The sequence below is a fragment of the Podarcis tiliguerta genome, assembly GCF_965153285.1.
Source record: "Podarcis tiliguerta genome assembly, chromosome: 3".
In the NCBI taxonomy this organism is placed as follows: Eukaryota; Metazoa; Chordata; class Lepidosauria; order Squamata; family Lacertidae; genus Podarcis; species Podarcis tiliguerta.
Window position 1 is genome coordinate 80,296,373 of NC_139536.1, and position 16,084 is coordinate 80,312,456.

Consider the following 16,084-nt stretch of genomic DNA (forward strand, 5'->3'; position numbering starts at 1 on the left):
GGAGGCTGGAAGGGACAGGAGAAGTAGAGGAAGCTCCATAGATTTCTGCCCTAGGTTGTTTCTGTGTGTGTCGGTGCTAATATTATAATTTATATTGCTTTCTATATATCAGAAAAAGTAGCAGAGGATTCATACTGGCATAACAGAAAAATCCTATGCCTGTTCATTCATAAGTAAGCTACACTGTCTTCAGTGAGGCATGCTTCTTGGTTGATGTTCTTAGGATTATAGACTTACAGTTTATTCTTATTCAAGTCCCATTGAGTTTAATTAAACTTCTAGTTAAGTATGTGTAGGATTGCTGCCTAAGCCACGAATCTTCAGTGTTAGGGTTCAAAAGTCTCCTCCCATTACTACTTTTGAAGTGATGGTGCAGCATTTAAACACAGTCTGTTTACTATTTTACTAATTTCAGTTACAGCATCTTTTTTATTATAAAAACGTTTCAAAATGTCTGAGCTGAATGTAAACATCCATGTTAAGGCTACTAATGTAACCTCTTTGGTAAATCAATGACTCTACTGGACGTCTTTGTGACATTGGGTGATTAACAGATGGGCAGCCTTAGACACCTGTCAAATTGGGCCATGAGGGAGGAAGATAAGAATCTAGCCCTTTGGCCACATTCAGTTCTCCACCCTCATTGTATGTGTCTACATTTTCATAGAGCAAAATGTAGGTAGGTAGCACAGGCATAGGTTTTAGATAGTGCTTCTATGCTGTATGACAGATCTATTTAATTACAAATCAATACGTTTTTTAACCACTATAGTATGTGTTCTTATACAGGAAATACTCTTAATGAAACTGACTTCAATAGGCCACTGATTCATGTTAGCAACCCTTGATTGGCTTTCTCCTATATTAGAGCATAAGAAAGGATGGGATTCTTGATTTGTTTATTGAAATACTCGGAGAATGTGCCTGGGATATATACCCGGGATTCACAATGTGGCTGTAGCTCTAGGGCATGTACCCACTGTGTGTTTGGAGACTTGTCTCCCTGTCACATCTTTCATATTTATTGCAACAAACACCAATGTACCTGTAGCGCAGGGGAAAGTTTGAAATTGCTCTAGGCAAAAAGTAGACAGTTTATGAAATGACTTTGTAGTCCTTTCAAAAAGAAATAAAAAGGCATGGCTCTGGAAAATACTGACAATACCCAACACACAGATGTGGTTTCTAATGCATCACAGCCTTTATTTTATTACTAAGAAGTACTGTTCAGATCCCTGTAAAAGGAACTAAAACGTATACTGTTATAAAAACCTGTCTTCGGTAAGGTTGTATTTTGCTTTTCTGTTACAATGGAGTTTGCTTCATTATCCTAATTTGAATCCTACAATATTGCCCAGGGAATATACCGTATTTTTTGCTCTATAAGACTCACTTTTTCCCTCCTAAAAAGTAAGGGGAAATGTGTGTGCGTCTTATGGAGTGAATGCAGGCTGCGCAGCTATCCCAGAAGCCAGAACAGCAAGAGGGATTGCTGCTTTCACTGCGCAGTGATCCCTCTTGTTGTTCTGGCTTCTGAGATTCAGAATATTTTTATTCTTGTTTTCCTGCTCCAAAAACTAGGTGTGTCTTATGGTCTGGTGCGTCTTATAGAGTGAAAAATACGGTAATTAAAGAAGATTTCCTACATGTTGTCTAGGCCTAGGGCTTGTGTCTAGATGTAGTATCAGAAAAAAACCCAGCTACTTCCATCATTATAAAGCATCATAATAATAATTCTATGAAATCTTGGATTCTGATGCACAGCATGGTGATTTTTGCAATTATGAAGTGAATGAGGCTCTGATTTATAACAAGTAGTTGGTGAAGTACTGCAAGAAAAAAAACCATGCCATCATTGATTTTTTTCAAACTCTCCCCTATCCCTGCCCCCTATAATAACATTGCATGGAGTTGGTTGCTGATTGCAGCCTGTTTCACAGAGATCACTAATAAACTAAAAACAGATTAAAATATGCACCAGCACTCTCAATATCTTGGTAGACTTGTCTAAACAAAAATGTTTTGTACAAAGGGTACAGTGAAGGTGCATGCCTGATACCAATAGCCAAGGAGTTCCAAAGTGGGTACTATGTGATACCTGTAAATATGCCAGTTCTGCAAATTGAAGCTGCTGAGTAGGTGTATATGGGGTAAGGAGGTCTCACAGGTAAACTGGCCCCAAGTTGTTAAGGGCTTTATATACTAGCAGTAACACCTTGAACTTGGCCTGGTAGCAAATTGGCAACTGGTGCAGGTCTCTGAACACTGGTGCTATATGCTGACATTCCTGCTGCAGTGTTCTGCTTTAGCTGCAGCTTCTGGATCAAAACATGGGAAACCCCACAATGAGTCTTGAAATTACCAACCCTTTAACTTTCGGGGCTCGACTATCCCTGTCTAGGAATAGCTGTAGCTGTTGAACCAATTGCAGGTAGTTCTAGCCACTGAGGCAACCTGAGCTTCCAGTGACAGAATATATCTTAGTCTAAGAGAGTAGGATGAACTCTATTTTAGTTAAGTCTTCTCATTTAGATTAATGCCTTTATTTATGAGCTACTGACTAATTCAGTTGCTGTCTTAGATTCTGTTCATACTTTTAACTGTGTGCTTTAACCTTGCAGTCCAAGACCAACAAAGTTTACAGAGCGTCCAAGACCTGGAGTCCAAATGATCTGCTCATCTTTTAGTGCTGGTAAAGTGCTCCTCCTCTCAAACCCCGTATTAGTGACATATTCATAACTTTTAAAAATGTAGCAGTAGAATTTGCTAAGTAGCATCCTGATGCTGAGTTCTAGATGTCTGAATTGTAAACAGTAAGCAAAGGATTTGTTGAAGGCCATCTTGTAAGGAGAGCAGTGTCTGAGAAAGACTAGTGATTTTCCATTAAGTGGCAACGTTCTTAAATGATACATAAATGATATACTGTACCTTTATCCTCTTCTGCCTATGAAAGCTTAATTGCTAAAATATGTGCTCAGGTGAAGTATCTAATAATTGAGTCTAGAAACATTGAATCTCAATATAGATTTGGATAGCGGTTGAGTAAAAGTATTACTGTTTTGGTGTTAAGATTTTTTTGTCCATGTCCATAATGATCAGTACACTGGAGCAGACATTGGGAAGTGAGATGGAAGATTGTCAAATTGAGAAATAGAATATTATGATGATGATGGTACTTTTTGTTTTCTTTAGGTGGAATGTTTCTGGCCACTGGAAGTACAGATCACATCATTAGGGTTTATTACTTTGGATCAGGTCAGCCAGAGAAGATATCAGAGTTGGAGTTTCATACTGTAAATACCTCCTCAAAATTGCTTAGCTATTTGATTGAAGTGCTTTGGCATCTTGTAGTCATGATGTTAATTTTTTTCTTGTTCACACAGGACAAAGTGGACAGCATTCAGTTTTCTAACACTAGTAATCGGTAAGCAACTTAACCATTTGTGTATATCATAAGGAATGCCTATCAAATTTGACCCCTATGGAACCAAAATCATTTTCTACCCATGGCCTAAGGATTTGGCAAGCTGAAAGGGTGTGTGCGCTGGTGAGCAGGGGGAGAAAGATTTTGATAAGGAGTAACAGGAGGGGATGGCTTTGGCAAGGTGATCGGGGATGGATAGGTAGGTTTGGCAAACAAAGTGAGCAGCCCTTAGATGATAAAATATATACTGGGGAGGGAAAAAATGCTTTTAAAAATATTTGCTCCATCCCCATGTGAGGTTTTTTTTTTATAAAAAAGGCTCTCTTACATAATCCTGACCTTGTGTTCTGCAGGCTTCTGTTCTGCCTCTACTTGATTCCTCTCTTCCAGCTGTGTTATCCAGCAATTCATTCTCCTTAGTGCCTTTTTTGCTTGGTGCCTGACCATTACCTGTGCTGCCTGAATCCAATGGCAGCTGTAGTCGAACAGCGCCTAGATGGCACCAGCATTGGCTTCACCTGCTTCAGATTATGTAGTTTGGAAGCTTTGGCATTGGGCTCAGGTTGTTGCTTAATAAAAGTTGGGCTGCAATCCTAAGCACATTTCCCTGGGAGTAAGTTCCAGTAAATCCATTGGACCTTGCTGAGCATTGGTCTACTTCTGAGTAGGCATGTATGGGATTGCAGTATTGTTCTCGTTACACACCACTTTGTGTATGTCCTGCAGTTTCCATCTAACGCTGCTAGTCAGGAATTCAAGAAACCATAAATAGGCTAGTGCACTTAAAAGTATTACTAGATTGCAATATGATCTTTTGTGAATTCTGTAGAGAAAGCATTGCAAAAAACCGTTTTGCTTCTGAAAGGCAATAAAAGGCATTTTTCTCTTTGTTAGATTTGTCAGTGGAAGTCGTGATGGCACAGCACGCATCTGGATGTTCAAGAGAAGGGAGTGGAAGAGTATTTTGTTAGATATGGCTACTCGGCCTGCAGGGTAAGCCATTTTGATCTTATTTATGTTTAGGTATCATCTACTGTAGTAAGGGGTTCAGGGGTACCCAGCATTATGCAGATGTTTCGTGTGCTGAAATTCCCAGGCTCAATCCTCTCATCCCCATTTAGAAGGAATGAGTTATTTTCATCACTTAGTTCCTTTCAGTTCTGCTAGGGACCTTTTGGGCTTTTTGTAAATTTCAATGCAGATCCAGCACTTCTGCAGTGAGACCTCAAAATATACTGAGAGCACCAATGTAGGCAATCTTTAGTTTTTAGAACTGCCACAAATGGGAACAGTCTACCTGAAACTGGTGGGTATTGGAATCAATTAAGTGGAGTTATGGTCTGGCAGTGAAATCCATCTCTCTCTAGGTTTCTAGTGTTTCCCAGGCCAAAGAATAATGGAACTTCTCAGAATGCTGGTGGTCATTGATTTACCTTCTCACAGTTCAAGCAACAGAGATAATAATGATGGCCAGAGATATTCTGCAGTACCAGGGAGATTCTACAATACTTCCTCTTTAGAGCTTTAAAGATTTAAAGATTTGTTATCAGATTTCTAGCAATGAAGTAGTTCTAGTTAGGTTCTACGACGAGCATCTTGGTAGCTATTCACCCAGGGGGGTTCATCTGTCAGGCTCATTGAAAGTTTATTTCGACTGCTGGAACCATCAGTTCCAATACAGAAGCGTTTCTGTTGGGCCTGACTTTAGCTCTGGCTTCCATGATTTTTATGTGGTTGCTTGTAGGAATAGATCAGGACACCCTGGTAGATGCCACGGATCCTTCACCACCATATTCTTCACCAATCTTGACAGATCTGTCCATTACACTGTCAGTAGTCTGTCTATGCTTCCACCACTAGAAAGTTTCATAATTCAGTATGAAGGTGCTTGCTAATGTGACAGTGTGGTTGAGAATGTTGTGGCTTCCTGTAAACATTTGACCAACTTTCACAGGATATATTCCAGTAGCACCTTAAAGACCAACTAAGTATAAGCTTTCTAGGTATGAGCTTTAGTGTGTATACACACTTCTTCAGATACTCTGAAGCAGAGGTCGCTACAACCATATAACTGTTGATGACTGTTAATGATAGCAGTTGGTTCCACAGGGAAAGGCAAGGGATTTTTAAAGGGATGTTGTTATTGTTTAGTTGTTTAAAAGGTACCCCTGCCCGTACGGGCCAAGTCTTGACAGACTCTAGGGTTGTGCGCCCATCTCACTCGAGAGGCCGGGGGCCAGCGCTGTCCAGAGACACTTCCGGGTCACGTGGCCAGCGTGACATCGCTGCTCTGGCGAGCCAGAGCTGCACACGGAAACGCCGTTTACCTTCCCGCTAGTAAGCGGTCCCTATTTATCTACTTGCACTTAAGAGTGCTTTCGAACTGCTAGGTTGGCAGGCGCTGGGACCGAGCGACGGGAGCTCACCCCGCCGCGGGGATTCGAACTGCCGACCTTTCGATCGGCAAGCCCTAGTCGCTGAGGCTTTTACCCACAGCGCCACCCGCATCCCAGCGCCACCCGTGTTTAGTTGTTTAGTTGTGTCCAACTCTTTGTGACCCCATGGACCAGAGCACGCCAGCCACTTCTGTCTTCCACTGCCTCCCACAGTTTGGTCAAACTCATGCTGGTAGATAACCAAAATTAGCTCTAGCGTGTAATAGAACATGAATCCAATATCTCTATTCAGACCAGGTATATCCATAGTTTTTAGTTTGGTAATGAGTTGTAGCTCAGCAACTTCTCTTTCAAGTATATGTCTAAAATTCTTTTGCAATAAGACAGCTACTTTAAGATCTTATATAGAATGTCCTGGGAGATTGAACTGTTGGATAAGTTAGTAGAATTTTGGATTTTATGCATATATGATAATTGTAATGCTAGTTCTCAGGATAATTTTCAGCCACCTGTGTTTTTTTAATGTTCAACTTTATTGTGCAGTCTCTTTGCATCTAGTATCTAGTGACTGTGTGAAAGGATCATGACAACTTTTAAGTTGACCAAATCTCTAAAAATAATCTTTGCACTCCTGAAACTCAGACAGTTTCTGATTAACATTTTTATATGCTATTTTGTTCATTAATTGTAGACAAACTTTACAAGGAGTAGAAGACAAAATCACAAAGCTGAAAGTTACAATGGTGGCTTGGGACCGTCATGACAACTCTGTTATTACTGCAGTTAATAACATGACTTTGAAAGTCTGGAACTCTTTTACTGGGCAACTTATTCATGTCCTAATGGTAAGGAAAATAAAGTAACATTCCTCTTTCTATAGCATTGCTGTGGCTTCCTACTGAAATTCTTCTGTTGTATATATTTTTTTAATTGTTTCAGATTGTTTAAAATATTGATTGTGCAAGATAGGAGAACAAATTTTTGGAGCGTGGAAGTGTTGGAAATATTATAGATCCTAATGGACTGGTTTGCATGTAATACTGAACTATGGTTTAGTGTTATGTAGTTGAGCTTCAGTGAGTGCCTCTGTATTTCATCCACTTTTTGTATGGCCAGGAAGAAAACTGCTTCTGAGATCACACTCAGTTTCAAACAAATTGGATTTAATAATAATAGATAAGAATCTATTATTAGTTGCTAAACAAGCCAACTTTATAACAGGATTCCTGGTTTTTACGTAATGCTAAATCAGGATTCTTTGAAATGGTAAGGAATCTCATCATGGCCATGATGAAAATGTCATTGTATGGGATTTGGCGAAGTGAATGCTTGGAACTTGCTACATGTTAAATAATTGGAATTAACATGTTCTGTTTAGTTAATTTGTTTTCTATTCTTTTTTAAATATCAGGGTCACGAGGATGAGGTATTTGTACTTGAGAGTCACCCTTTTGATCCTAGAGTTCTCTTCTCTGCTGGCCATGATGGAAATGTCATAGTATGGGATTTGACAAAGGGAGTGAAGATCCGATCTTACTTCAACATGGTAAATAATTTGGTTACTTATATTAAAAAGGATGTTATAGAAGCTCATTTTGCCTTTTATAATTGAAATCAAGTATGTGGTATATACTTATTATAGATGCATCCATAATAAAGACAGATTAGTAATGTGAACACTATTGTGCTGATACTTTACATTATTCTAGACTTATTAATGTATGTACATTGGATAGGTGATTTAAAAACTAATTGCTGCTTAGTCACTTAAATCTGAAACCAAGAATATGGTGTTGATCCACTTTATTCATTATCACAATTACATCTCAACTGGAGCACCTATTCATCTCTTGAGGATTTTTTTCAGTCAGGATTGTTTGATGATGTTGTGTCAGCCCATCACTAGTCTGTCCAAATCTGGTCCATAGTTGGATCAGGTTTGGGCAAACTTAAGTAATTTAGGAACACGACTTGAACATGACTTGAAAGATTAGATTTTATAGAAAGAGAATGAAGAGCAGTATCCCCTGGTGGAATTCATAGAGGTTTTGGGGCCTGGTGATGATCACATGTAACAGCACAAATGTGCAGATTGATGTTGGTGACATGGTGCTATATCTAGATCATTAAGCAGAAATTAAACCAGTGTTTCTGAGTTGAGGTGTAACAGGAAACATTTGCTATGATATTGGAAGTGAGGAGTGCAAAGAGGAGGGAGCTGCAGCTTATTTTCCTGATATCATTAAGTAAACTGGGCCTCTGCCCAATCTTGCAAATGGAAATGTAGTATATAAGATAGCATGTTGAAATGAGTTGGTCTCATGTCATTCAGGCATACCAAGAAGGTATATACAGTCGTACCTTGGAAGTCGAACAGAATCTGTTCCGGACGTCAGTTCGACTTCTAAAGCATGGCTTCTTATTGGCTGCAGGAAGCTCTTGCAGTCAGTTGGAAGCCATGGAAGTCCCGTTGGACGTTGGGCTTCCAAAAATAGTTCGCAAACCTGAACAGTCATTTCTAGGTTTGCGGCGTTCAGGAGCCAAAATGTTTGAGAACTAAGCTGTTCGAAAACCAAGGTATGACTGTACCAGATGAACAAAGAAGCTCACTAAGATGCTTACCTGCTCAATGGACCAAGATACAAATGAGCCTTTTGGCCATGCTCACGTGCTCTTCCCTTCTTGCTGTGCCTAAATGCAAAACAGATACTAAACATAGTTTTCTATTCTGTGCAAACTGGGAAATGGTGGTTACCAGCTTTGGAACAAACCAGGATCATAAATCTAATTCAGAACATGGTTTAAGATCCTGGGTTGTTCTGAAACTGGTAGTCATAGTTTCCCAGTTCAGACAAAGCAAGAAGCAATTATTGTTTTGGTATTTTCTGGTTTAATTATGGCTCACATGAAGGGGCTGTGTACACTGACAAAGGGGTTGTTGATATCTTCGTTTATTTAGCAGAAGTATGATCATCTGAATGTGGCTGTGGTCCAGTTGCCTGGAACAGTTATTCTTTGCCAATAGCTCTTTATAAAATTGCTGTATGAAGGAATTGGGACCACTTCCTTTATCCCTTGTAACAGGAACATTATTTGTATACAGTTGCTGCTTTGAACATGACAATTAAGGGGAATCCTTCACATACTAATATTGCTCATTTCTAAACTCTATGGTGAAATCCAACTTTAAAAGAGCACTTGAGATTTATTGAAATGTTATAATTGAATTCTTTTTGCCTAGACTCTCTTTGGATAGTATGATACTATCTACTAATTCAGAGCAAATGGGTTCTTGTAAACTGTAAATCAAGCAGAGATTAAGGTTTGTGATACTTGTGATTATTCCACATCTCATGCTCATTCAGTAAATCCCTTGCATTTTTCAGTTGTTGTCTCTTGCTGAAGATAGTGTTGTATAAAAGAATAGATAAAACTGAGCCAGTGCAAACCAAAAGTTGCCTCGTGATCTTTTAGGGTGCTTCTGTTAGTAGTTGTGGTTATCACACACCATTTTGTTGTTACGTGTAGCAGACGACTATCCAGGTTGTTGAAAATCTAGTCTTAATTTTAAAATTAAGTATTTCACATCTCTACTGCTGTTCAGTACTTCCAGCACACCTTTTCAGCATCTGCCACTTTTCCAACCCTAAGCCTGCACTATTAATTAGATTCCCCTTATTGGGGATTAGATCCTGTTGAAATCAGGACTTTCTTTCAAGTAAACATGTATAGGATCAGGTTCTGAATGTTGTGTTAAGAAAAACTACTAAACTGGTAGTCAGATGACTTTTCTACGTAAACTAATTCTCTTTAACAGATTTGTAGACAAACTTGTAAGTCTTATAGCACTGAACGCTTGAATAGCAACTGACGTGAGATACAAGGCTGTATCCATCGCAGGCATTGTTAGCACAAATGCATTTTTGAGCTTGTGCTGTGGAACTTCCTCTCTTCCCATGATACAAAGGGTCCAACCTCCTTTCCCTTTGATATCAAAGACTAAAAATTGTACCATTAGAGATTAGAGAGCTTGAGTTGATACAAAATTTATGTAGCTATCTTTAATAAAGGTTGCTTATCCTATTCAACAGCCCCTTCTTTGACTCCTTTCTGGATAGAATAGTAAATGCTTTTCTCCTGTTGTTTGAAAGTAAATTCTATTTGAACTAAATGGAATTTACTGTCAGGTAATATGTTTATTACTATGACTTCTTGTTTACTGATTCTGAAGCACATCTAGAATTTTGAAGAGCATGGAGTTACACCGTAATCTCTGGGCCCGCTATGCTGTATACACTAATCAAGACAACCTCTGTAGCTTATTTTCTCGATGAGAAATAGGACTATTTATCATTCTCTTTCTTCAGAGAATGCAAGGTTCAGCTAGCTCTTATTTGTGGAAGGGAACCCCATTTCCTCGCTTGCCTTGCCCTGGTTAGGTGAAAGTGTTTTGCGCTTAAGTGCCACTGAAATTATTTTGCAACTGGGAATATTGGTAGAGTACATAGGGCATGAAAGTTCAGAGTGGTGATTGGTCACCTGTGCTTGGTTGACAGGTTTCAGGGAAAAACAAAAACCCATTTGTTCTGGATTAATGGAAGTGGAAAACCTGAAAATGAGTATCAGGTAAATTCTTTTTAAAAATATTTGCAGTTCTTTATATGAGTTGCAATCAATCAAATACAGTGTTCAGGTTGGAAGTAAAAAGCAACTAGTTCAAATATCCTTATTGCAGTGGCAACAATTGGGCAAGTGCTTTAAATATACAGAATTCATTGTGTTTTGCAAGAAGGGCCAAGAACTAATTTAGCACTTAGTCATGAAATGAGACCAAAGGGCAACTGTCAAATACTTTTGTTCCCATGTTGTAAACTAATTTTTATTGCAGCTTTTAATGATAGTTACATTAATAGCCTGATCCTAAACATGTTTACTTAGAAGTATCTTCAAATGCGACTTGCTTCCTAACAATAGACTATTAGGATTACAGCTTTGTCTTTATTGAAAATATAGTGGAGGAAAATGTATATCCTCCTTAAGAATAACTATATGAAAGACAGTGTAAACTTAGTTGAGTAACCTTATATTTTTTCTTAAAATGTCAGAAGGCAGGAAATGTAGTATTGTTTAATGAATGGTATATTTGACTTTGCTTACAAGTGATATAAAAAAATAAACCACGCTGAATGTAATTTTCATCTAACAGCATATTTCCTTTTAAAAATAGGTTTGTCATGTGTTTGAAAATAATATGATAACTTCGGTTAGAAGTTTGTTGATATTGTTGTTTGTTGTATTTTAGATTGAAGGACAAGGACATGGGGCAGTGTTTGACTGCAAGTGTTCTCCTGATGGCCAGCATTTTGCCTGTACAGACTCTCACGGTCATCTTCTGATCTTTGGATTTGGCTCCAGTAGCAAATATGACAAGGTATTGTGCAGAAAACAGCTTAAATTTGTTTCAGTTGTAGCTTTTGTACAGGATCTATAACTTACCATGGCCATCCAAACTGACTCTGGTTTATATCCAGATACTCCTGCATTTATGTAGCTTTTCCTATTTCCTATTTAAATAGCTTTTCCTATTTGTACCTAAATAGGAACACAAGTGTTTCTGTAGCTTGCTAGTGCTTTATGGCTCTTCTGAAGTTGACTCTTAAAATAATAATAGGAAAGAGCTGCAAATAACAATGAAGTACTAGTTTTGTCTATAATTTAAAATTTGATTTATTTACAGATAGCAGATCAGATGTTCTTTCACAGTGATTATCGGCCTCTCATCCGTGATGCCAACAACTTTGTGTTGGATGAACAGACACAACAAGCACCACACCTCATGCCTCCACCCTTTTTAGTTGATGTTGATGGTAACCCTCATCCATCAAGATACCAGAGATTAGTTCCAGGACGTGAAAACTGTAGAGAGGAGCAACTTATTCCCCAGATGGGGGTAACTTCTTCAGGTATCAACAACTTCAACTTGACATGGGCCTTTGAAGTTTTATTTGAGTATGCAGTATTCAACAGGATTTCCAAGGAAGATGTCTTAGCACTGTTTCCAGACTAAATGCACAGAGTGGTGTGCGTATGGGAAAAGCAATGAGTTAATGTTAATTGTTTTCCAGCATTATTATTAATGATCACTAATAAAGGAGCAATTTCACGTTCATAACCTCCAACTACCTTTAATGCAAAGGGGAATCCCTTGCTAATATTCCAATACTTCTAATACTTATTGAGAAATTATGGATCAGCTAAAGAACTAAATTCAAATTCTGCTTTTCATAGGACTGAACCAGGTTTTGAGTCAGCAAGTTAGCCCCTTGGACAGCATGATACAGAGACTTCAACAAGAGCAAGATCAAAGGCAATCAGGAGAGGCTGGAACTAGCAACACTAACAGAGTTGGCCGGGGTAAAATAACTCCGTATTTAAATAGCCAAATAAGCAGGATCTGACTTGCCTCCATTCAGTATATGACATTTATGGAAAGAGGGCACTTGAGCACAATAATAATGTCTTTCATCACTTTCCAGTAATAAAATGCATTTGTTTTTAAACCAAGGAACTTCATCAAATTGCAACTAGCAGGAAAGCTTAAGGGAGTTACACAAGCTGTCTTCAGACATTAAAATAAGGAGTGGAGTGAACTCACGCGGAGGGTAGTAGGGATGAGCACTCAAGTCTCATGCCGTGCTGCCATTTCGGTTACACTCCATCTTGCAAAGGGTGACTGTTTGAAGCAGGGAGCCTTCTGCTCACGAAGGTTCCCCATTCATTTTAGATCCCTGGGAAATAAAAATGTGCATTGTGTGGGGAGTCTCTTGTACAAGAGTAATACAGAATAGTACAGGAGGTTCTGTGCTTCAGATTTTCACAATCTAGAGGGGGCAGTAGAAGGAGGGTGCTAATTTCTGCTGGCTCCCTCCATGTGTTCAATCATTGTAACACCTGAAGAAGGCAATAGTGGCACCCATTTTACAGTTTACAGCCTTAAGTAGTTGAATGTAGTGAACTTACTGTAGTGCTTTATAAGGGTGGTTAATTCAGATTGCCAAGCTACCTAACTATATTTAGAAATTGTATTTTTAATCTACATGTACTTATCTTGCTTGGGATTCTGAGTTGTATTTCTGTGAACAGAACAAATACTGTCTGTGGAAGGGGTTCAGTTTCAGCAAAGGCTCTTAGAGCTGGGAAGGTGATTTTTCCTGATTCTCTCTATGGCTTTCAGTGCCACTTTCACACTGTTCTGGGGGGTTCCCAAATCTCTGTAGCCAACTTTTGAGCTGGGCTGTGGGGAGATGGGGAAATTGTGAAAATCCCCCTTTCTGCCAGCAGTAACATGCTGTGAGTGAGTTTGTTCACAGGAATTAGGTTCTAAGCCATTAATTTTATGCATCAGATTCCCTCAGAACTGTCTCTGAAAATATTGTTTTTCATTTCAAAGGCTCTGTAAACTCTACCTCTGAGGTACATTCACCACCAAATGTGGGGTTAAGACGCAGTGGACAAATTGAAGGAGTGCGGCAGATGCATAGCAATGCACCAAGAAGTGAGATAGCTACTGAGAGAGACCTAGTGGCATGGAGTCGAAGGGTTGTGGTACCAGAACTGTCAACAGGAGTAGCTAGGTAAATTCAAGTATCTTGGTATCAAGTTGCTAAGTTTGAATAGCTAGGCTTACAATTAACATTGGAAGTTATTTGTACATATTTCATTTAAAAGCCCCAAACTGGTATCAGCCTTCACAGGATGCTTTTGCTTTTCTTTAAATCCATATAAAAAGCAGTGTTCTCAAATTTATTATTGGAGGAATGGCTGCAGATACAGAATCTCTTGTTTCACTTGCTGTGCCTCTATTATGCCCTTAGAACAAAAAACAAAAACTATCACCCATGTTGGTTCCAGAGAATCTGCACCATTAGGGTCCTGAACATCTAGCCTTGAATTAATCATTCTTTATCTTTTACAGTATCTATTCAATGTTGCAGAAAGAGATATTCTATGGTACTGTTAAAAGTTCATCTTTATGACACAGGGGAAAAAATCACCTGTTTTTAAAATATGGGTTAATTCTGTAAGCCAGAAGTGGGTGTGCATTCCTTGGACTTAACATTTTAGTAGTCTAAAATGTTCATTACAAAATTGTTCAGTTTTGTGAATATGAATAAATGTGTGTACAGATCTATCATCTTTTTCAACTTTTGAGGGGATTAAAAATTTTGGTATGCTATTTTAAAACTGCAGAAAGAGTTGTTGATTTATGTTGGCATAACTACTTTGGAGTCCTACATTGTCAAACATGGAACATATTGAAGTGTGTGGGCACATGGCCTCTTCTCCAGGAATTGGCATGGACCTTGTAATTCTACTGCATGTAGAATTATACTGTAAAATACGTGCACATTAGTATCTAAATTTCTCTTTTGTAGTAGGCAGGAGGAATGGAGAACAGCAAAGGGAGAAGAAGAAATCAAGTTATACAGGTCAGAAGAGAAAAGAAAACACATTATCGCTCATGTTCCTAGAGAGAATAAAATACCATCTTTACCTAAGGTAAGCAGGGAACCATTGTCTCTAATGCAGTCCCTCATGAAGGCTACAGCCCTAAACAGAATTACTTGCAACTAAGCCTCATTGCAATCAGTAGGAATTCTTGCCGAGTAGACTCAAATATAATTGGGATAGAAGTCTGATATAAGTTAGAACAGGATTTCAACCATAGCAAGGCGGATCTTCGGGAAAGCTGAGGGTATATGGGATAGTAGGGCATGGCTTTTTAGGGGTGATTTTTTTTGCAAATTCCTTTTATGGGGGGGGGGTCTTTAAAATATGCTTCTGGTGTGAGGAATTCAAATCTGTTATTTTTTTGATGAAGAAGCACATAAATTGCTTTTGGAAAACCAAATAATTTTAATTTTACTTTCTGAAAATGTAAACTACATGTGAATGCTAAATAATATTAATATATAATATAACTGCAAGTACTTGGAAATTATTTTTACTGATTTCTGTGCAATTCTACCCACATTTTACTTACCAAGCAAAACTCTATTATATTAATTTAACAAAAATATTTTTGAATTCCCAAGTCGTGTTACCACTTTTTAGTACCTAAAAAGTTGAAAAATTCAACATGCCCTAGGACCTTGTAGCAGTATGTGAGCTGTATCAGTTGCTCCAAGCAGAACCCTACTTTTGTATACTTAGATAAAATGTTGCAGTTGCTTCATCCAGATCTTCTATATCATAAAAACCATATAATGTTCAATCTGTTCAAAAATTCAATCTACATGTTAAGATCATCAAAAATAATTTGGGAACTGTGACTTCTTGTGTACCTTCTTGTAATGGCCATTTTGTGTCTTCCTAGAATCATTCTCATGATCATCTGTTAGATGTTGGTGATTCAAAAAAGCAACAGGCCAACCAACATAACTACCGTACTAGATATGCACTGGAAGAAACTGCCAGGCCAAATGAAGATGCGGAAAAAGGAAGCAGTTCCTCAGAAGTAAGACACTGAATTATATTTTATGGGACGGTGACAGTAGCATTCATTCAGGTTTATGTTGGTGGTGGGTCAACATTTTTGTGTGACATTTAAGTTGCATGCATCAAAATGACATACTTGCTTTAGCAAGGCAGTGCTGCAGTGTAGAGGGCTCCTGTTCATCATGCCCGGCAGCCAGGCCCCTCTTCCAGGAAACAGCATGTGGGTGGGGAAGTGCAGGGAGCAGTAGATGAAAATTGGAGAGGGATCTACAGCAAAGGGACCTCTGCTGGAAGCTGATTCTTCCTTTGTGAACAGAAGGAGCCCTTTGCTCACAGGGGACAAGTCTAGACCTAACCCAACTAATATTTCTTAGAAGAAATATTATTGGACACACACACACACACACATATATGTATAAAACATGATGTTTGTATTATGTGGATAGGTATTATATTCTAGTATGTATTACTAGTTATAAACAAACATTATATTCCCTTGCTCTTAGGAGGGAGAAGTAGTTGTTGCAAGTGGCGGAACATCTGAAGACGAGAGGAAAGCATGGCACAGTGATGGTAGTTCTAGGTAAGAGACCGAATATAAAGGTCCATAAAGGCTGTTAAATGCTTGTGTATGCACTTTCTCTCTATATATAGCATAAAGGAAAGAAAGAAATTTAAAAAGGGAAAAAATAAAAACAATGAGAAAAGATGGATTAACAAACAATTATGGAATGCAAAAAAAAAAAAAAAAGAAAGAAAGAAAGAA

General features: G+C 38.5%; 1 protein-coding gene across 4 annotated transcripts in view; it reads left to right on the top strand.

Moving 5' to 3' along the window:
* The window catches only part of PHIP (PHIP subunit of CUL4-Ring ligase complex), a 65,281-nt gene that overhangs the window by 21,963 nt on the left and 27,234 nt on the right, over window positions 1-16,084 (top strand). For all 4 annotated transcript variants that reach the window (XM_083431123.1, XM_083431121.1, XM_083431122.1 and 1 more), the window contains exons 10-22: window positions 2,622-2,692; window positions 3,193-3,293; window positions 3,384-3,424; window positions 4,319-4,417; window positions 6,512-6,665; window positions 7,232-7,366; window positions 11,123-11,251; window positions 11,558-11,783; window positions 12,109-12,234; window positions 13,271-13,454; window positions 14,256-14,379; window positions 15,197-15,337; window positions 15,825-15,901. In XM_083431123.1, coding sequence (XP_083287249.1) covers window positions 2,622-2,692; window positions 3,193-3,293; window positions 3,384-3,424; window positions 4,319-4,417; window positions 6,512-6,665; window positions 7,232-7,366; window positions 11,123-11,251; window positions 11,558-11,783; window positions 12,109-12,234; window positions 13,271-13,454; window positions 14,256-14,379; window positions 15,197-15,337; window positions 15,825-15,901 — 1,608 coding nt within the window. The remainder of the gene's footprint in view (window positions 1-2,621; window positions 2,693-3,192; window positions 3,294-3,383; window positions 3,425-4,318; window positions 4,418-6,511; window positions 6,666-7,231; window positions 7,367-11,122; window positions 11,252-11,557; window positions 11,784-12,108; window positions 12,235-13,270; window positions 13,455-14,255; window positions 14,380-15,196; window positions 15,338-15,824; window positions 15,902-16,084) is intronic.